This window comes from Equus przewalskii, chromosome 10, assembly GCF_037783145.1.
Source record: "Equus przewalskii isolate Varuska chromosome 10, EquPr2, whole genome shotgun sequence".
In the NCBI taxonomy this organism is placed as follows: Eukaryota; Metazoa; Chordata; class Mammalia; order Perissodactyla; family Equidae; genus Equus; species Equus przewalskii.
Window position 1 is genome coordinate 34,944,441 of NC_091840.1, and position 22,671 is coordinate 34,967,111.

The 22,671-nt window shown below is 37.4% G+C and overlaps 1 protein-coding gene across 22 annotated transcripts in view; it reads right to left on the reverse strand.

Moving 5' to 3' along the window:
- Window positions 1-22,671, reverse strand: part of BCAS3 (BCAS3 microtubule associated cell migration factor) — a 569,320-nt gene that overhangs the window by 256,666 nt on the left and 289,983 nt on the right. For all 22 annotated transcript variants that reach the window (XM_070562375.1, XM_070562376.1, XM_070562371.1 and 19 more), the window contains 3 exons: window positions 7,618-7,718; window positions 4,971-5,167; window positions 35-132 (listed from right to left, as the gene is read on the reverse strand). In XM_070562375.1, the coding sequence (XP_070418476.1) occupies window positions 35-132; window positions 4,971-5,167; window positions 7,618-7,718 (396 nt within the window). The remainder of the gene's footprint in view (window positions 1-34; window positions 133-4,970; window positions 5,168-7,617; window positions 7,719-22,671) is intronic.

Sequence of the window (22,671 nt, forward strand, 5' to 3'; positions counted from 1 at the left end):
CTACCCAGGAAACGTTTTGGAAGTGGTTTTCTACCTGAGGCAGCATCAATCACGGTGGAAATTCCCCTTCGATCTGAGACTGGACGGGATGACCCTGGCATGCTGACTGGGTCAGAGCGGACCGGCTGGATCCTGCAATGCAATTTAATTTAATTCACATATGTTACTGGCATCAAAACTGTCGCTTGCTACAACAGACCTTAAATCAGGAATGCTGGAATAGCCCAATCCATTAAAGAACCATTCATTCTAAAGCAGGGCAAACAGAGGAGCTGCAGTCCCCAATTCTTGCATAAGGCTAAAAGCACAGCCAACACTCCCTGCGCTGCGGACCCCTTCTTCTCTTTGTATGTTATTCAATAGATTTTAAGTAAGGGATTGCAAAACTGACGTTAACTTAAAGGGATAAATCAAGTAGAATGGGAGAGGAAACAACTGACTTTATACTGAAACCTTTGGCATTTGCAAGGGACAGAAATGAAGAGGTTTGAGAAGCTTCAAGTTCATGAATAGCACCATAGCTACTAATGTCTTCCATAAAAGGCAGCAATACTAGATGCAAAATTTTGAGTAATTCCTTTAAAATCCTTAATGAAAGTCACTTTATACATGACAACAAGCATGGGATAACAAAGCTGTGCTGAGATGTAGCTGCCAGGATTTTAGCTAGGATTGCTACCTAGTAACCAAGTTACTTCCATAAACTTACCAATTAGCGTGTAAGAATCAGAGACTCAGATAAACCTCAATTTACTACATACAATTTCAAGTTGCTTAAGAATGATGAATCTATAAATGTCAAGTCTGTTTCCAGCTGTATTACATTAATACTATTAACATAAAAATATCTGTATGACTAAAAGATTTGAGAGTCCCAGGCAACTTAGAGAAAGAAAAACTTGTTATAACAATGTAAGCATGCGTTTTTGGTAATTCATTCACTCAACAAGTATTTGCTGAGTATTAATCGTGTATCAGTATTATTGTAGGAACAAGCAGAAACAAAACATGATGTACAAGGTCTACATATGGATATACAGTTCAGCACATTCATAACTGATGCAAAAGAAAACTAAAGTATGAAAATGAATGAAATAGGTAAGAAAAGCTCACACGAGGTAATGGAGGAATGAATGCACGGTCCACAGCAGCTTGAGATCCTGTGGAGCTGTAACAGGAATGGGGTCTGTATACAGCGACAGGACATGTACATAAGCCGAGGAGCAAGAAGTGCCCTTCAAGCATAGAACCAGAGCAAGCGGACACCTGGATTTGTGAGTGAGCATGATAAAAGCAAGGTGTCTTAAGGAGCATGATTTGGCTGAAGCAAAGACGGTAGAGTAGATAGATATTGGTGGAAGAATAAGAGGTTGATAAGCACCACAGGGCAAATTATAGAAGCCTGAAATGCGAAGTATGGACGCAGAAAAAGAGCAGTTATTGAAAGCACAGTTTGAAGGTATGTGTACTTGTTGTATGAAAGAAAGAAATGGGAGGGAGATGAAGGATGATGCAGTTGATCTAGTGTTGGAAGTTGGAAATGTTGATATACAAATACTGATCACGGTTACAGTGGACAATATGGTGTACTACCCAATATTCGTTCTACTCCAGCTTATTTTTTTAAGCCACTCATGGTAATCCCATCATCTCATGCAGAGATTAATTAGCTCTGGGAGGGGCAAGCCTACGCAAATTTGGGCCAGTGAGAAAAGAGGAGCAGTTTCTGGAAAAGATGTTTCTGGTTTCTTAAGAGAAACAAGAAACTAGCCTGTCAGATATAGTCAGTTCATCCAAAGTAAAGCCCCCTCCTGATCTAAACAACTGATGTGGGCTAATAAATTTTCTATTATTAATTCAACTTATACTGCGGTTTCTGAATAATCCAGAGCTGTGGGTGGGGGGTGAATGGGGCTACAGATGAAACAAGACTGGCCATGAATCGATGTGTTGAAGCTGGGCAACAGATACACAGAGGTTTATTCTATTATTCTCTTTAACTTTACATGTTTGTATATGTTTGAAATTCTCCCATAATTAAAAAAAGGCAAAAATAAAAACACACTGGTAGGAGTGATGGAAATGTTTTGGAATTAGTGAATATACTAAAAACCACTGAATTGTACAGTGAGCTTTATGTTATGTGAACTACATATCAATTAAAATAAAATAACATGAACAAGGTCTGAGGATTTAATGTATAACATGGTGACTATTGTTGATAACATTGTATGGTATAAGTGAAATTTGCTAAAAGAGTAGAACTTAACTGTTCTCACACACAAAAAAATCACAACACGTATATATAAATAGGTGAGTTGATGGATGTGTTAATTAACTATAGATGAAAAAATAAAATAAAATGTAACCAATTTCTCAGGAGCTACTCTTGAGCGGAAAACTAGACTTAGCATCTCAGCTTCTTTTACATTATGTGTTTCTCAGGTCTATTAATAAATATTTCATTGAGCTTTTTTACATTTTAAACCCTGCTCTGAGTAACGAGCCGCTAGGAGGGAGGTTAAGCCACGCCTGATTCCCATATGGATATGGCAGTCAACATTACACCTGCCTGCTCCTGATTTTGGTTAGGACACAGGGAGGCAGGCTATCACAGCATGACCCAATTCCTGGTGATATGCGGGATAGGACAAGGTACTGGGCATAAAGGGTCAGCTGAGCCAAACAAACCTAAACAAAGCCTCCACTTTAAAGGACAAAGTAAGGCCAACAACCGTAGTGCCAGTGTGCATAAGCCTAAAGAAATGTAGAAGGAACAGGGGTGAGGAGCCAGGATAGAGTGATGATACACAAGAATGAAGAGAACAGAAATAGTTGGATTTATAACTGGACGCTGGGTAAGAAACAGCATAAACAGGACACTTGCAATTGAAATGGTGTGAGTCAAATCTGAATTTCCCATCAAAATTGTGTTCTAATGGAGGTTAAGGGCTTAACCAAGGGACTATATGCTCAAATTTTTAAATATAAATTACAAGTCCAATGAAAAGAAATTTATAAACCTTTGACCCAATATAAAGGTTTCTAAAGTTTATATGTGTCCAAGAAACAGGACAACATTCTAATCAAATGTAAACAATTTAAAGTCATTTAGATAACAAATACTGGGAGCTCTCTAGCAGAAGAAAAAGGAAAGTCCCTGAAGAAAAGTCTGGAAGGATTTCAGGAATGTAGCTTTGCCTGAAGAAGCAAGTTAGATAGCTCTTAGACAAAGGATTATGTCTGAAGTAATGAGTAACTGGGAAAGCTGGAGGAGGTCACAAAACAAGAGCTGTACATATAGGAGCCAGAGATGGCCTCCAAAGGTAAGGGCCAGGGTCTGACTGCAGCAGCGGATGATAGTCATCAGAAAAAAAAGAAACAGCCTTACGAATAGTTCAGTAAAGAGAATAAACATAGCTTTATGGGTTGTCTATTTTAAATGCCTTACTATTAACATTTAAGTAACTAAGTGACTTATAAACATGAGTGACTATGCATTGAATCACTAAGTTGAGGACTGACTCAACTTGACTTCCTGACAATGGATTGACTATCTAAACTAGAGCATATTTTACAAGTTGTAGCAGTGAAAACTGAGCTAGCATCCACTGTATTGTCACTATTGCCTGACATCTTGGGGAAAAGTGCCCTTTCTTGAAAGCTGAAGAAAATACACTGGACAAGATAAAGCAAAAACACATGGAAGATAGAAATAAAATAGAAAGCAAATGAAACAAACAGAAAACTAAAACACTAAAAAAGGTATTAAAAGAGACATGTTTCATTATATGAGTTATTCTTAAGAAAAACATCAAGGCTTAATTAATCCACTCTGCATCAGCTTTTGCTTTGTTGCAAAGACTTGTTATCAATGTTGACAAAGAGGTAGATAAAAACATATTTCTAACATATGATAAGGACATATTTTCCCACAATTTTTATAAAAAATTAAAAGTTAAGGCTGTGCCAGTGGTTTAGGGGTTAAGTTCGTGCGCTCTGCTTTGGTGGGCCAGCGTTCACAGGTTCAGATCCCAGGCATAGACCTATACACAACTCTTCAAGCCATGCTGTGGTGGCACCCCACATACAAAATAGAGGAAGGTCGGCACAGGCGTTAGCTCAGCAACAACCTTCCTCAAGCAAAAAGAGGAACATTGGCAACAGATGTTAGCTCAGGGCCAATCTTCCTCACCAAAAAAAAAAGAATGCAAGAAAAGGGTCAGAGGGCTATTTTAAATTCAAATAAAGATACATTATAGAACTTTGTTCGAGAGAAAACAAGGAAAGGGAGATTCTAATATTGCATTAGTCTGAGCCCTTCCTTGTCTCTTGTACCCTAATGTGTCAAGTCTTAGTGTAACAAATTAAACTACTACACAAACCTGAGATTGCAAAATTCAAAAAGTTCTCAGTTGCATTAAAAAAAAAAAACCCTAATCATAAAAAGTATACTTTGTAAACTTTGCGTTATGATTCTCATAAGTGAGGATCAGAGAATATATATGATAAAAAACTATATATTCTCATCCTTATATAGATGATAAACTAGAAGTGAATTTATATCAACACTTTCTCATCCAAAAACTTTTTAAAGCCTAAAAGATGGACTTTGCCAGATTAGGAGAGATGAAGTTTAGTTGAAAGACAAAACATCCGAAAGATTAGGAAAGATATCATCAGATTTTAAGCAGTTGGAAACATGAGTAAGGCATCATAAAATGAGATGGCTCTAAAAAGTGTACTGAATATTAGATTTAGGGAAATACAATTCAAAAACATAAATATTTATTGGACGTGATGAGATCCCACATAAGATCTCCAATGATAACAATGAATCACAACTCACAGTGAATGTATTCTGTAACACGATACTGTGCCAAAAGAGGAAATGTAAATATTACACAAGATGCTCATTATGAATGAACATGTTAATCTGGTCAAATCACTCCCTTCCTCTTATTTCTTACCTGAGACTGTTGAGATCAAGATCATCTGTATCAAAATCCAAAAGAGGCTGTGGAGTATCACTTGGACCATGAGACTGCAGCACAGAGGAACTGGATGATATGACTGTGGTCTGGCCTGAGGGATGGATGGTTTTGAACTGGAACTGCGGACCCATCCACAGACGTCTGTGGGGTCCCGTGTGTGTTACAATTTCTACCTGGAACAGATTAGGAATCTTCACTTAAATGTACTATGACCTTCCTTTGAGAGTCTTGCATGATCCCCCCATCCCATCTCTGAACACACACAGTCTCCGAGGAGCCCAGCGTAACCAAGTGGGAGAGGGACAGGGCAGCCACAATCAAAAGGCAAGATAATCACAGCCGATACAGACATTCACTACATCCCTCTACTGGTTTTCACCAAAATAAAAATTTCATTTTGAGTGTGTCTGTGTGTGAAGATATACGTATATACACGAATGTAAATACACACACATAACACACACACAACACAAAAATCACATGAGAGTGAAGAGACCAGTTGCCTGCTTCATATAACTAGTGTCAGCTCCCTAAGGACTACCTTTTTCATTCATTCTAGACAGTACTTACCACTTTGTGAGCATGCATGGAATACTACACCTATCAATCCACAGATTAAAAGTAATTCCTTCACTGAGGATCAAGCTCATGACAAACTTGAAATTGTTCTTGAACTATCCAAGGAAAAGAAAAGGTCTGAAATAATTTTCAACACCCAAAGCCAGTTTTTTTTCCCACAATGAAATATTGTAATATTTACCATACTGCTTTCAAAATCCCCCAAAATCACTTTTACATGAAGAGAGTATTATATATTTTCTCTCAAACTAGATTTGTCTTCAAAATGCCATTACTTAGAGTGTTTTCTCAACTACCATGAACATGGACACAGGTATTTTAAGTGCTGCAAAACAGTAATACCACAATGTTTTATGAATTTCATGCTCTATGGAGAGGGTAGGGAATGTTGCCAATACAATATTAAATATGTTAAAGACAAAGCAGAGAGTAGAAGACACTGGGTAAAACTGGAAAATAAACATATTATATGATTTTACAAGTCAGCAACTTGAATAAGAGACTAAACACAGAAACCTTTGGTGAAAGGCTATTTCTCAATGTCTTTTAATTGCTACATCCATGTTTGTGTACACATACTTTATGGAATTGACTTCCCATGTGCCTTATTTTTGCCCTGAGTTCTTTTATATTTAATCACATTTCTCTGATCGTGGTGATTAATTCTTAACAAAACATAACTGAAAAGGCTCACGGAGTGCGGCTCTGTGTTTGTAAGTCCTAAAGGGCAAAAGCATCATGGTCTTGGAACAATATTCACATTCCCACTAATCACAGGGAGAAAACCACTCAGATTTAGGACAGTGATTTCGGATTCAAGTAGTTGTATTCAGCAATGTAAATTAGGCCACAGATAAAGCATTCTGTGTATTTTAAGCTCAAAACCATCCGTGTCACAGAGCCGAGAGGTAAACAGATGCCTCTGCGATTTCACTGAGGCAATGGCCAGATGTTCCTAGTCACTCCCCTGTTGTGTGCGGTACAAACATATTGTGTAGACTTTCACACTGACAGCACACATTACCCCTTTTTCTAATTGAAAAGTTGAAGTGAAGGACAGTGGTTTCTTTGCCAGCATTCTTTTTTTTTCCCTTTATCATGGCATTCATATGCCAGGAACTGAAGCATCGACCCTCCTTCAAGGAGCTTTCCGTGAATACTTTAGGTGTGAAGAAACGTATGTCACCTAGAAACAATCTGACTCTCCAGTTTCCAGATACCCTTTAGTTTTGCAGCTACCCTCCCCAAGAAAGCAACGAAACTGCACCGGGCTCCACTGAGGCATCTGTCTGCTGAAAAGCCGCTGGATTGGTAACCTGAGACAGGTCATTAACTTCACCAGATGATGTCAGACTGGAGGCAGACATAACAGCATTTGTAACGAAGTCATTTGTAATCTCATCATTTTGAAATCTGCCCAAGTATCTTTTATTTCAAAGCCTCTGAGATGAAGACAGCTTCACCTGGCGAGGGGAGGAAGGGTCGGTGGAAGCTGTCACAGGACTGGTCTAGAAACCACTGAAGCAGCGTTCCAGTTTAGGGAAGGAGGCCCAGGTGGGCACAATCAGGACTTGAGACTAGAATGCTGAACTTTCCTAATCAAAGGATGAGCTCAATCTGCAGAAAATATAGGCTCCGCAAAACGAATCCCAAGGATTATTGAATGGCTTCACTGTTTTAACAAGGTCAATTCTTATTTTAACCCAAAGAGTCCACCTAAAATCCAAAGTCCTAAGGGATATAAATGGATTGTTTCAAAGATATGCATATTTTATGCCCTCTATATGAAAGCTAATGTACACACACATATACATGTGTGTATCTATCTATATAAAAGTGTATATATAAAATATATGTATATGTGTCTCTGCAGCAATATTTATGGGAAATTCTTCACATGGAAAGACGATTAACTATTGGTGATCCTAAAAAGAGTCTCCAATTCTGCCCATTTTCCTCTAAGGAAAATAGTTTTTAAAATTCAAATGGAAAATGGATTTCTGTTTTCTATCACTATAATAGGCCAAATATTTCACAGTTTTACCTGAGAAAGCCATTCTTCATCTTCCTGTCCACTATGATCAGAAGCTAAACTGTCATAGGACCCATGCCGAGTAATGGGCCCAGGACTTCCAGGGGGAACCACTAGAGGAGAAAAAAAGACACATTTAAACAACGTTAATCCATGCAGTGGAAAAATGAAGGTGGGCACAACCATCTTGGATACTGTGATAATTTATAAGATAAAATATGACATTTAATGCACAAAGGCAATTCAAATAATTAATGAACAAGAAAAAACACCGAATTTCTTAGGAATAAGAAAGATCTCCAATTAAGAATACACTTTAAAAAAAATCTGCAGGGATTTAGTCATGACATATATCTCTGTAAAAGAAAGAAACAACTAACTGCATCTTAACAGCACAAGTACATTAAGGAACAAGGACAGTTCCATTACACTGCACCAGTGTATTTCCTAGTCTCCAAGATTTAGGACATTTCAATCACCTCCAATTAACCAAGGAATCAATTTGACGCAGTTCCTATAATTTGGGAAGGAATTTTTAAAACAAGTGTCAAATAATAAGATTCTTTAAGAGTCTATTTAATAGTTTCATATAAATGGAAGTCACAAAAATGCAGTTTTAATTTTAAAACTTTTAGTTCCTGAAACATTTCATTTATTCAAAGAACTATTTCATTTTTTTTGGATACTTCAGTAGTTTCCCTGATTCTTAAGTGGTAGGACATAGGCTTAAAATACAAAGGGCCTACTTTCACATACGGAGAGGAACCTTCGCTTAGTCAAAGCAATAAAATGGTTCAACAAACATTTATTGACTCCCTACTATGAACCAACAAAAGTTCTTACTATTATCCCAACAAAAACTTGGCATGATTCCTGCTTTTCTATGATTTTGAATGATATCATGAACAAAAGAATACCATAATAATTATCTAATTAATACTTACGCATCCTCTTGGAAATAACTTTGGTATATACTGTAAAACTGATAAGTAAATTCATGCCTGCTCAAAGCTGAGTTGTTCCCAAACCATTTGTCATCTTTTTAATAAATACATTTTACATTAAATTCTTAATGTAGAACAGAGAAAGAGGATCCCTCAAACCCCCACCCGCTAAATACTAGTCAAGAAGGTGACTAAGGACAAATATATAGAGGTCAGGATATACTCTGGAAAGCAGCAGAGGACAGAGAAGATTTTAATGAGATGAGAGACTGACTAGGTCATGCAGATATCTGTGGGGGAAATGTTACAAAGAGAGTATCACATAAAAAGATTTCGAAGTGGAAACATACAGGAAATGTTTCAGTAATATCAGGAGGCCCGTGTGGTTGAGTGTGGTCAGACAGGTTGAGAGTGGAAGATGAGTCAGTAAGACGAAGGAGGCAGGGAGGGAGGACTAGAAGATCCTTCATCTAAACCATATAAACCAGCAGATCCTTCATATAAACACATATAAAAATACATACACAGAAATACACACACATACATACATCCCCCAATCCCCCCTGGTATATCGCCTGAAGACAGCAAAATACACTCGGTGATTTTTTTTTTTTTCAGTTTTTATTTACTCGCAAGAAGCATGATCTGCTTTTCTGAGAAAGGGTTTTGTTTTGTTTTGTGTTGTGTTGTGTTGTTTTATTTGGTGAGGAAGATTGGCCCTGAGCTAACATCTGTTGCCAGTCTTCCTCTTTTTGCTTGAGAAAGACTGTCCCTGAGCTAACATCTGTGGCAATCTTCTTCTATTTTATATGTGGGATGCCACCACAGCATGGCTGGATGAGGGGTGTGTAGGTCCGAGCCCAGTATCCGAACCCACAAATCCCAGGTCACCAAAGCAGAAAGCAAGACTTAACCACTACATCACCGGCCCGGCCCCTTATTTCTTTCTTTAAATAACGCTAGGGTAATGTGCTAGAAAGACACTGGAAAGCTTTAAAGAGAAGTGAAAAATGATACTCTTGTGTAACTCATCAGTACTTAATGTGAATTTTTCCAAGAGTTTACATTGCACTCTGTATAGGCTGAGCCTAGGCCAGGACTTGTCTCAGAATAAGCACTTCATAGGTATTAAGTAAATGGATGGAGTTTTGGATGCTGGACTAAGTAATGACACCAGAATAGTTGGACATTTATTTATCCATCACCAAAATGGGATAAACTTAAAAGTCATCCAATGGCAAGGCTGGGGGGTGGAGTAGGATTATAGATGAAACGAGATTAGTTTCATGAGTGGATCACTGTTGAAGCTGTATGATAGGTACGTGGAGAGTCATTATACTATTGTTTTCTAATTTTGTGTATATTTGGAATTTCCCACAGTGAAAAGTTAAAAGAGAATCCTCATCCTCCCAACCCTTCTCTGCTTTCCAGAGAAAGTGGTAAAAATACCAAACATACATCTATGAAACATTCAATCTCAATCCTAAATTGCTAAAGAGACACTATAAGAAGAGTTTCTATACCTTATGTTTACTAAAAAACAGTTTTCCAATTAAGAATGCTTTGAAACATTCAGAAGATTCACAATATAAAAATACAAGTCTGGTAGGATAACAGTTTCAACATAGAATAAATATCCTTCCCTCTCCCTCGCATTTCTTTACATTTAAAAATTTCCCTCAATGCAAGCAGGAAGAAGATCCCCTGTTCACTACCTTGGGGAAGCAATGACATACCAGGTTACTATGAAAAAAGAATCCAAAACCTTGAACTGGGATAAGAAAAAAAGTTTGAAAGTGAATAAGAGCAAAGCTTCCATGCTCTCTAAGCAGCCAATTATTAGGAAAGATATTCTGAGACTGGAGCAACAGTACCATAAACAGAAAGAAGGAAAAAGAGGGTCCCTGAGGATAGGGTAGGAAGGGTAGGAAATGACAGAATCCAAGGAGTTTTAGAGATGAACAGCTGTGAAAAATCATATCTTCCTTCTTGGGTAGAGTTGAAGGAAGTAGCAAAAGATCCCACATGGTGCAAGGGTAGAAGAGATGTGGACACAGTATGTCTGCAGAGCCAAGACACTGTGTGACAACCTTTCCAAGCTCCTGGTGCAGCAGATGAGAATAATATTTACTATGTGTCCAAGAGTAATATGGACAAGGTCCAGAGAACTGACAGGCTTTGAAAAGGCTTTGAAGTAGAAACAAGGATGAATGCCGAAGAGACCTAAATGAACCGATAACCAATGATCAGGGAGTGAACTGGGACATCTCAGTGGTGACAATGGGGATAAAATGTTCCCAACTCTCCCATCTCATAGCTTTGCACTCTGTAAACCCTACAGAATTTAGGTGCAATTTTGGAGGGGGTTATAATTGACTGAGATTAATTTTTTCACATTTGTTAGAATGGAGGCACCAAAGAGAACTTGAGAGTTTATTTATAGAAAAATTGTTACATATCTTGCAAGCCTGAGTTTAAGACACCAACAAACATATCTTTTACTTAAAGAAAAATGTTCAGTATCTTTTATATTTACCAACCGTTCTTAGATAATTAATAAACTTGGGACAGGAAAAGAAGATGGAATTTTAAAATAAAAATCTCTGCCATGTTCTATCCCTACCTTTAGTACAGTAATTTAAGACAAGCCTATCCATCTAACAAAAAGGATACACTATCAATTTACTTTAGAGAATACAACTTCAAAAGTACTGCTTCTCCACACAGGCATTTGATAAGTATAGATCAACAAGCAAGGACAGGACGAGCAGATCATTATGAGGCAACTGTGAGCCAGACTTTGTTTATATTGTGTTCTCAGGAAAGCAGATCATGCTTCTAGCGCGTAAATAAAGGCTAAAAAAATCACTAAGTGTATTTTGCTGTCTTACAGTGATATATGGGGGTGTGTGTGTACGTATTTGTGTGTTTCTCCTTCTCTATTTTTTATATGTGTTTATACGAAAAGCAAACAAAAACAAATCTGATTCAGCACCGACCTTTGCAAATCAGTCCTGCTAATCTAAACCCAAAAAACTCCCAAATCAGTAAAACAACATAAGTAAAATTATGAACAGAAAGATTAAATGCTCCTTTGACAATGTCCCTAAGTCTGAATCCCACACAACAAAATTCTGAATATTCCACAATGGAAAATATCACTTCATAATATAACTTCTCAAATCTATAAATAGTTTGCACAAGTTCTCTGGTTTTGAATTTTTAGATGTCTCCTGCACCATAATGTAAGGATGAATGAGTATAGAATTTTTAAAAATTTCCCACATACAATATAGTATATAGGCGTTAGAGAAATTTAAAAGTATTGATTTAGATTCTGTTAAACTATAGGTACAAAGTACTAAGCTATTCAAATAATAATGGCTAAATTAAAGAGTGATAAACATTGTATTAACAGACATCTAAAGTGACACGCTGAAGTCTCCTTTTAACATTGGTTAAAAAGTGTATTGGGCATGGTTTAGATATTCAGGAAAAAATCAGGTCTCATAACTCTGGAGTTCACAACAGGGTACATACGGTCTAGGTGCTCCCTTAGGATGAAAGAATAAAAGGAATAATTACTTGCTCCTAGCACCGTTTGCTTTTCAAGCAATGAAAGAAAAAAGGATTTAACAATGCATATCTAAGTTAAAAGACTAACCACTTATGGGTTAGAAGCATCCTCTTTGCATAAACTAACACAAAGCACAATACCACACAATGAGCAGCCCTTATTTATGAAACCAGTGAAGGGAAAATCTATCTGGTTCTGTTCTCTTCTGTTCTTCCCTACATTTTTGAACTCCCAGTAATAAATTCTCTTAGCTGCAGTCCTGGAAGCTTCAGAGGACATGGCTAATCAACCACAGGTTCTGCTGCTGGTGAACTCCACGCTCCCAACTTTGGGAGATGTTAAAAAGCTGTTCTACTCCCTGAAATGAATCTCAATGGTACTGGAAACAGGGAAAACTGCTTCTCAAATAAGGAGGAAAATGCTGATTCAAATGGTATCTAGTTTTTTATGTGAGACATAGCTCTCTGCTTTAGCTTCTATTAAAAACCTAAAATATGTTCATATGCTGAATATATAGAACTAGAAAGAAATTTAGAGGCTTTTAATACGATGAAACAAAGATGGACCCAAAGGTTTTTATTTGGAGAAGTGAGTGGGAGCTGGGTCATCCTGGCAGCTGAGTGGGCAATGGAATAAAGTATTCTTGAGATTCAGGACCAGACACAGCTTTTGTTTCCCCTGCTCCCTACCACATCCCCACCAATCCTCCGCAAACAATAAAACCCTTCCCATGCTGAAGTCTTTAGCGGAGACCGGAGAGGTGAATAATGTCGTGCCAGCGTTATTCAGTCCTTTAGGTTATTTAGGGGAACAACATTCCTTTTTCCAGCAACAGAGAAATTTGTGAGTTAAATGACATCATGCTGCCTTGAATGAAACAGCTCAGGCTCAAAGTTCACCCAAAGGCCAACAGTGATAAACTCTCGTCCAAGGACAAACTTCAATATATTTTTGGTACTTATTAAAAACAGCGTTTATATAGCAGCCATACAATGAGAGGGCTCTTTACCAAACTCTGTTTCTGATCAGAAAGCACTTAGGACCTGAGGAAGAAATTCTGCTTGGAAATTTAGTTTCTTAGCATAGAAAGTAAAATTCGCCTTTTAAAAAGAAAGGCTCAAAAGACAAATAATCCAAAAGCGAAATGGTCTAAGGCATTTCCGAATGAACAAACAATTCACAAAAGAGGAAATACAGCAGCCAACAAATGTATGTAAATAGTAGCAATCAGAGACCTGCAAATTTAAACAACTTACGCTTTCATACTATCAAACTGGCAAAAATTAAACCCTGGCCTTTTTAAAAGTAATTTTTTAAAAAGGACAAATGCTCACAGGTCAAAAATAACACACCTAACTACCCTAAGAAATGGGTAGCTTTCTTATTAAAGGAGCAACTATTTCTACTGAGGTCTAGAAAGAAATTTTCTTTCTGATTTATAAATGTTTCCATTTAAATGTACAGGAATTCACTGAATTTCATTCACAGAGGACTTAAGCAGTAACACTGTATATTACCGGCTATTCTGCTTATTAGGAGCCACTTCTTGTACCAGTGCAACAACAGCTGAAGTGTTACAATACATAAAAGGGAACAAGCTTTACCTACGTTATATATTAAACGGATCAATGATCTTCCTTGCACCCTGACCCTGTGGTACTATAGATGTTTTCTAATTAATTATTAAAGTTTTCTAACAGTCAGTCATTGTACATCTCTGGTTTCACTTTCCTTTTATTCCACGTTCCCAGAAGAACAGTCACAGCAATATATAATTAGAAAAATGACATATCCTCATTGCCTATGAGATAATAGATTTCACCGGATAACTGACAACACTGCATGTATCTCCTCCCCACTCAGCTCTGTCTCCTCTTCCCTACCCCCAAAGTATCATAGACTATTCCCACAGAAAGCATAAACTAAGGAGCTTTCATTTCTTATTCCTGCTGCCATAATGGTCATTTGACATTTAGCATCTGGACAAGTTATACCTGGGGGTAGTCTGAAAGGGTTCATAATTTAGTTTAGCTCTTCAGTGTTAACCCTAAATATCATAAAATGAAGAGAAAGAATAAAACATAATGGCTTCATGCTATTAGCAAGATCAGCTACTCCACTAAAAATTTCAAACTGCCCCAATATACTTCTGAGAACTGAATAGACCACAACAATCCCTTCAAAATTAAGATCAAGCTGGAGGGGCCCAGCCTGGCGGTGCAGCGGTTAAGTGCATACGTTCTGCTTCTCGGCAGCCTGGGGTTCACCGGTTCAGATCCCAGGTATGGACATGGCACCACTTGGCAAAAGCCATGCTGTGGTAGGCGTCCCACATATAAAGTAGAGGAAGATGGGCACAGATGTTAGCTCAGGGCCAGTCTTCCTCAGCAAAAAGAGGAGGATTGGCAGTAGTTAGCTCAGGGCTAATCTTCCTCAAAAAAAAAAAAAGATTAAGCTGGAGCTTATTTACCTGGAAAGATGCACACAATTCCTATTTAATGTGTATCATGGCAACTCAACTCATAGCACAAACAACATTATATATACATTAAAACAACAGCAGGATAGCTAGAAAAGTCAGTCCACCCTTACCATTTTAAAGGATCATATTATAACTGTATAATATCTTGCTGTATCTTGCTTGCAGCTTATGGATAACAGCTTTGTCTCACCATGGGTTATATAATCTACCCAGACATATATAGTAGTCCCTCCTTATCTGCTGTTTCACTTGCCGTGATTTCAGTTATCTGTGGTCAACCGCAAGTCCAAAATTATTAAATGCAAATTCCAAAAATAAACAACTTATAACTTTTAAATTGCCCATTGTTCTGAGTAGTGTGATGAAATCTTGCACTGTCCTGCTCCATCCCACCTGGGACCTGAATAATCTCTTTGTCCAGCGTATCCATAGTATGTATACTACCCATTCATTAGTCACTTAGTAGCCGTCTCTATTATCAGACCAACTGTCCGTGGTATTGCAGTGCTTATGTTAGAGTAACCCTTATTTTACTTAACAATGGCCCCAAAGCACAAGAGGAGTGATGCTGGCAATTTGGATATGCCAAAGAGAAACCATAAAGTGCTTCCTTTAAGTGACAAGGTAAAAGTTCTCAACTTAATAAAGAAAGGAAAAAAATTGCATGCCGAGGTCGCTAAGACCTACATTAAGAAGAAACCTTCTATCCATGAAATTGTGAAGAAGGGAAAAGAAATTCATGCTAGTTTTGCTGTTGCACTTCAAACTGCAAAAGTTCTGACCGCAGTGCATGATAAGGGCTTAGTCACGATGGAAAAGGCATTAAGTTTGTGGGTGGAAGACATGAACAGAAAACGTGTTCCAACTGACGGCAACGTGTTGTTCCAGAAAGCACTGAGCCTATATGAAGACCTCAGCAAGGGATCCTCTGTAACATGTGACACCAAGCCATTTACTGCAAGTAACATTACTGCAAGTAACACTTGCACAGACTGAGGAATAGGTTTGGACTGAAAAAAGAGAGAGAGAGACCACATTCACTTAACTTTTATTACGGTATGTTCTTATAATTGTTTTATTTTATTAGATATTGTTGTTAAACTTTTACTGTGTCTAATGTAAATTAAACTTTATCATAAGTATGTATGTATAAGAAAAATCATAGTATATATAGGGTTCGGTACTATCCATGGTTTCAGGCATCCACTGGGGATCTTGGAACATATCCCCCACAGATAAGGGGGAGTACTGTAAATCTAAACAACAAAACCGTTCTCATCAAAGCTCACCTTTACAGAGGTGTGGAATACAAGGCATTAGTTATAGGAGTTGCCTCCTAGAAGGGGATGAGGAGGGCTGGGGACAGTGATGACTTATTTTCCACTAAATGTTCCTTGGTATCTTTTAAATTGTGTATACCATGTACCTACTTAAAAATTTATATTTATAAAAAGTTGCGGAATAAGCACACTACAATTGATATAGTTAGTGCAGTCAATCCAAGAAGTCAAGAAAGGAAAACAAAGAAATCAGATGCACATCAACGAAAGACGAAAACCAATACATGAAACAGAAGTGGAGCTTACTCCATATTGTCATGCATTTTCCCCCTTATTTTCTTAGGTTTAGTGATACTTTCTCTAAAAGGAGGGGTAGAAGTGCTTACATACCCTCTCACTCCATAAATATCCGTTATCATCATCTCTGTGTTTACACACACAGATCAAATATAGGAGCAGCTTTAGCAACTGCTCAAGTATACGATAGTGTGTGTTTTTGTTAAGAGAAGCTAGACTCTCCTAGTGCTAATTCTAGGTAGAGTTAGTGCTATAATCCTTCAACAGCGGCAATTGTATTCCCACAGCCAAGCCTGTATGTTAGACGCATTTCTTTCGAGAATAATTCTCCATTCTAAACGCAGGGAACACTTTAAAATATAATATCCTCTATCAGAGACTAAGATGAGCGGAGAATATGCAGAAACTATTGTGAACTGAGGTCTTGAAGGTAAGAAACCACCGTCTTTGGTCAATAAACTGTGTTCAGTCATCGACGTACCAGCTTGTACAAGTAAGCAAAAGGCCAGTTATTGTCAACTTGCTGTCCTTGATTCCATCTACAACGGCATAGTTGAAGAGCAAAACGTCTATTGTACTCAGTCCAGCCTCCACAATAAAGTCTGATAAACAAAAGTAAACGGGAGGGAATTGTTTGTAAATGTAAAAATGGCAAAAATCATTTTTTGCAAAGAGTTAATGCAGCTTCTTCCATGCTTCACTTACTTATTATCTAGTTACACACTAGCTAAGACCAGATCATTATACAGCAGGAAGAATTAAGTACAGATTTTCTCTTGCCTAAGCAAAAGAGGCAAAGTTCTCTTGGCATGGAGAGTTAAAAGCTTTTAGACTTGGAAGACATCAACATTTTCAACCTATGCTTAAGAACATAATTTAAAATCTTTTCAAACAATCATTAAGGATCCATGATGTGTTCCATATAACAGAGAAACTAAATCTTCAAGATTTTACCTCTAAATCAGAAAATTCATAGAACCAAGAGGATAGGGGAAAGAATGAGATAGATGACACTAGCCCACAACCACCATAGAGCTTTCTCTCTTTCCAAATATTAGGGAACATTTTCCAAGGCTTGCTCGCCCCTCTACTGCTCCACAGTGTAAAACTACTGGAATGCATTATCTCCACAAATTGTTGCCATTGCATCACCTATGTATTATGTAATGGCACAGTAGTTATGTTGTTTTTTTAAAGTGCCCATCATCAGATACGTACTAAAGTATTCATGGGTAAAAAGATAAATAGTGGGTGGCTTTCTCTTAATATTTTATCCACCATATATTTTAAAAAAAAAGATTTTAAATGAATGGAAGAAACAAGAGTGGCAGAATGTTGTTAATTGTTGAAGCTAGGTAATAGGTAGATTCATTATACTGTTCACCGTACTTCTGAGTATGTTTGAATATTTCCATAATAAATTTGTGTGTGTGTGAGGAAGATTTGCCCTGAGCTAAATCTGTTGCGAATCCTCCTCTTTTTCTCACTTGAGGAAGATTAGCCCTGTGCTAACATGTGTTAGCTAACATCCTCCTCTACTTTGTACATGGGACGCCTCCACAGCATGGCTGATGAGTGGAGTAGGTCTGTACCCAAGATCTGAACCTGCAAACCCCGGGCTGCCGAAGCAGAATGCGTGGAACTTGAACCACTCGGCCATGGGGCCGGCCCCATAATAAACATTTTTTAAAACACCGTTGCATGAATGTTTGAAAAACACTGAGCAAACATTTCTTGATCTGCAGACTGACACGGAGTCATCTTGATTCTTTCCTTGGCTAGGATATGAGATGTGAAGTATTCAGGACTATGTTGTTTTCACAAAGCACTATATGTGTGAGAATCATCCATGTTAATACCTTTAGCTCTGGTTTACTGTATAACATTTAATTTCTATTCTCTATAGCAAACTGAAATAGTCCTTCCTTCTTCCTTTCTTTCTCTTCTATTTCTTTCCCTTCCTTCTTCTTTCCTCCCTCCCTTCTCTTTATTCTTCTCTCAATGCTTTCTAAAATTCTTGTTTTGAAAATCACCTAATTAATATTATATGAACACATTTATTATAAACTTCAAAGAATATGGAGTAAAAAACGAAAGGTTCACTGGAATAGTGAAAATGATTCCAATAAAAATCTCAGAAAATCAAATGTTCTTCTGGCATTTTGGAAGTCTTAAGGTTGAGAGTTGCATCTTTTTAGGTAAAAGTTTGAGAGTATTAAGGCAACTATCAAAAAGAACTTCCAGAATGCAGTGGACACTAAGAAAATTTCACTTCCTATAAATTACTAAGGGAATGAAGATGCCCAAAACAAATAGGTCTAAGAGAAATTTTCAATTTGCATCAATAAATGAGAATTGCTAAGTAAAGTTTGTTTATATAGCGTCGAAAATGCACACATTAGGATAGAGGCATACTTGTCCAGTGACAACTTAAGAACTGAAGAGACATGATCTAGCACAAATGTCTTCTCTTCACCGCTGTTTGTTAACAACAAAGCATCCTTAGCTGTGCCATTGACTAGTATCTCAGTCACGAAGCACCTGGAATTGAGAGAGGCAGGAAAGACTTCAAAGGACAAGGATACTATTCCTTTTAACACCACCTACAACCAACAGCTATCCTTAGTGAGTTTTATTCGATCCAAGACAATGTGTGAAGCTTTCTGGATGAATAAGCTCACTTAATCTAACAACTATCCTGTAAGGCAGGTATCATTAATTCCCATTTTAGAAGTAGGCAAACTAAAGCCCAGGGAGGTTAAGTTATTTGCCCAAAGTCACCCAGCTAGCAACTAGCAGAAATGGAATTTAGAACTGCAAACTCCGAAGACCATGTTTTAACCTGAAGTATAAATTGCCTCAATTCAACGTATCTTTACCTAGTAAGTTCATTATTTTAAATTAAAATTTTCATATGAAACATGCAAGAATGTTTACCCCAAATATGAACTATATCATTGATTTAGAGTCTCCATGATTTCTGTATTCCATGTCTCCTTAACTTAACTCATTTTTCTCTTCTTAATAAACATCTATGTATCCTGATCAGAGATATTATATAAAGCTATTAAACAATGGAGAAAAATTACTTCAACCAGAAGTTACAACACAAGGAAGTTACAGACATGCAAGGAAGATTTACGTGTAGTGACTGAAACAAAGAAAGTATTTTGGGCCACAAGTTTACATTCTCTGTAACAACCCTGAGGAATTAGAAGATTTCATTTTATGTATTTGGTTTCAGACTTAAAGATACACATGACATAACCCTGGAAGGACCACTGGCACCTGGGAAACAGTCTTGGAAGGCAGCAGAGTGCCCAAGAGAAGAAAGAAACCACTAGCCTCAAAATATCCCTTATAAATCTCAGCTCTGACCCAGACTTGACATCATATAAGGGTGGTTCTGATGCTCTTCATGTGGTCATAAAATACAAAGAAAGCATAGTAGAAGAGGCAAGAAATTGATAGTATAAAAGCCATGAAGGCAATTCAGTGTTTCTCATCTCTCCACCAAGTTCCAGAGAATCACAAGGCGAAAAGCTTCCCATCATATGACAATAATAAGGAGAACAGATTCAAACTGCAGAGAAACAATCTATGGCATTCACCCACCTCCCTTATGCCTTGGTCACTGGGTTGGTTACCTTCACTAAGTAAGATCATGAGAAAAAATTTTTTTCCTAAAAAGGAGAAATTCAGTGATGACAAAAGTTTATACACCATCCAAGCAAAAGTAAAGCTCTTGACTTAAGTAATATGAGAACGCAAGTGCAAGATGGACAAATAGAGGTGCAATCGAGAATTGAGCAGAAAGGCTGAACTACAGTTTCCCTGGCATTTTCTACTTTTCTGGAACAATCACTAAAAACTATTACACGGTCAGGAGAGCCTGAAACATATAACACAGCAGAAAATTATCATTATTTTTATTACTTAAAGAACAGTGGCTAAGAGTAGCCCTTCTATTAATGGCAAAGAGGTGTGGGTACACATATAAGCAACACTACCATAAAGTAGATATTTTTGTTTTAACAAAATCCATATTTATATGATTATATTTCCTATGGTTGAGAGCCGCTATAATTAATGGATTTCCCTCCTTCTCCTAATGCAGCCATTTGTCAATTCGAATACAGAATGTCCAATCAATTTTGATGTATTTAGTAAGCAATTTGTCAAATGGTGCTATAATCCAGTTAATACATTAATTCTTGTCATGGAGAGAGTTCTGACAACTACATGGTTTTCCATAACTGGTTTGGAGAGAATATTCTGTGCTGGGACTCAATGGTCATTCTTTGGAGAGAACATCTCTGTGTTTCAATATCTGAGAGCATGCCATCATACATCACTTAATAAGAAAACTGCTTTGCTGAAATAAAGACCTGGGTTCTACTGGACAGTGTAGCTGCTAATTCACTGTAATAAACCGGGTTTCTGTGAATCTCTGTGTGTCTCAAATAATTTTAATAAAGTGAGCATACCAACAGACATGACACTAAATGCAAAATAAGTAAGCCTCTAAGAGTGGAACAGGGCTTCACTAATGGAATGTATGCATCTAAAACTTAAAAAGGACTTGTATAAACATTTTCCCTTATTCTCAAAGTTTCTTCATCCCAATTGCTAAAGATGTGCCTCTTAAGCTTTTATTTTTCCTACCCAACATACTGCAGGTAAATGACTGACTCCTATCAGTGCTTAACATAGGTACTGTTCTAAGGCCACACAGTTACTGGTAGTCAAGACTCTTGGAAGGCCGACCTTTAGTTTACACAGTGTGAAGCTCTGGACATGACAGTTTTCTTACTCTAAATATATTTCATCCACTAATCATTGTGCTATCTCCATCTTTTCCCAAGTCTGTCTACGCACTGGGAGCTGGAGAGAAAACCACTAGATGTGCCAAGCTTTCTGGTGGGTGGTCCAAATTTATATCACAGAAGAAATATAGTGACCAAGGAAGTGTCAAATCCTTTCCCAAACTTTTCAATGAAAGATATAATCACTACTGGTTTATGCAGAGCAGAGGACCAGAAGACAGGTTTTTAACATGTCATAGATAACCTCGAGAGCTATCCTGGGCATATTTTACAAAAACTTTCCAAAGATGATGGCTCTCTCCACTCACTATATCCAAATCTTTCTGTATTTCTCTTTCAGGAAATGCAAAAGCAGAGATGAAGGTAAATCCTTTCTAGAATACAAAACTGAAAAACACGGCAAGAAAAATTTTTTTTTAATTAGAAGAAAAAGAAAGAAAGAAAAGGAACACTACATTCATCTTCCAGACATTAGACTCTCCTTAGCCCGTTTATGAAGCATGCAAGAGCAAAGAAAAAAAACTTGCCAGAGTGATTTGGCACAAGGCTGTGTATTTAAAAACCTGCAATGTGTACTACTCCTCCAGACTACCAGACGTCCCATTGTTTCATGTGTCTGCTGAGAAAGGTGCCCTATGTGTCAGAAAAGCACACTGAATATTTTTCAATGACCCAGGGGGCAGAGGTCACTTATTATAAATGGATAATGAGACCTAATGCAGTGCTCTGAGTATGGACAAAGAAAGGGTCTATCCATAGCCCCTGGTGGATTGGTCATTCAGGCTTTTATTTCCTCTGCACACTTAATGGAGTCAAACAATTGACAGAAATTCTATAGAGAAGGCTGAAACTGAGAGAAACAACTGTATTCTAACTCTGATAGACAGATACAAATAGTGACCCTGAAATGGCGCCAGAACTCCTGTTACCACTAACATAGCAGACAGTTGTAGCATTCCCCCTAAATTCCCATTTAGTCATTTGTTGGCAATTAACCTTACTGATGGAAGTGATGGCACATCAAACCACAAGTTCCTGCCAATATCAATCCATTACTTTATTGCAGGTAAGCAGACACAGACCATTCTATTTAAGCTCCTTATTTTTGGAGAAAAGGGCCAACAGATAGCCGTGTACCCTCCATCCTATATCTCCACAACCCAATTGACAAAATGCACATTCAGGGGTATCAGTATCTGAATATAAGAACCTTAAACTCTGGCGAGATAGAGTAAATGACATCGGAATCAGAGGTACTCATGGAATAGAGGCTTTATAACCAATGGATTATTTTTCTTTGATCTATCAGAATCAATGTCCTATCCCAGTCAAATCTGCCAATCTGATGGCAATAAATATTAATAACATCAATGGAAAAGAATGTATACTCTCAACTGTACCTTAAAAAAAGCAGGTCATGAAGCAACCTAAAGGAACATTAAACTTTGTTTTATAAAATTAAGACATTAAAAGTATGAAACAGCCCTTTATAAAAACTTACCTTCTGTTTCATTTCAACTTTAAGAACAATTATGACAGGAAGGTGGATTGACATGTAAACTACTTTTTTCCCCAAGTGGGAAATACTTAAGCAAATGACAGAAATGCCAAGAGTTACTTCAGAATGGAGTATAGGTCATTACATTGTAATAGAAAGGAC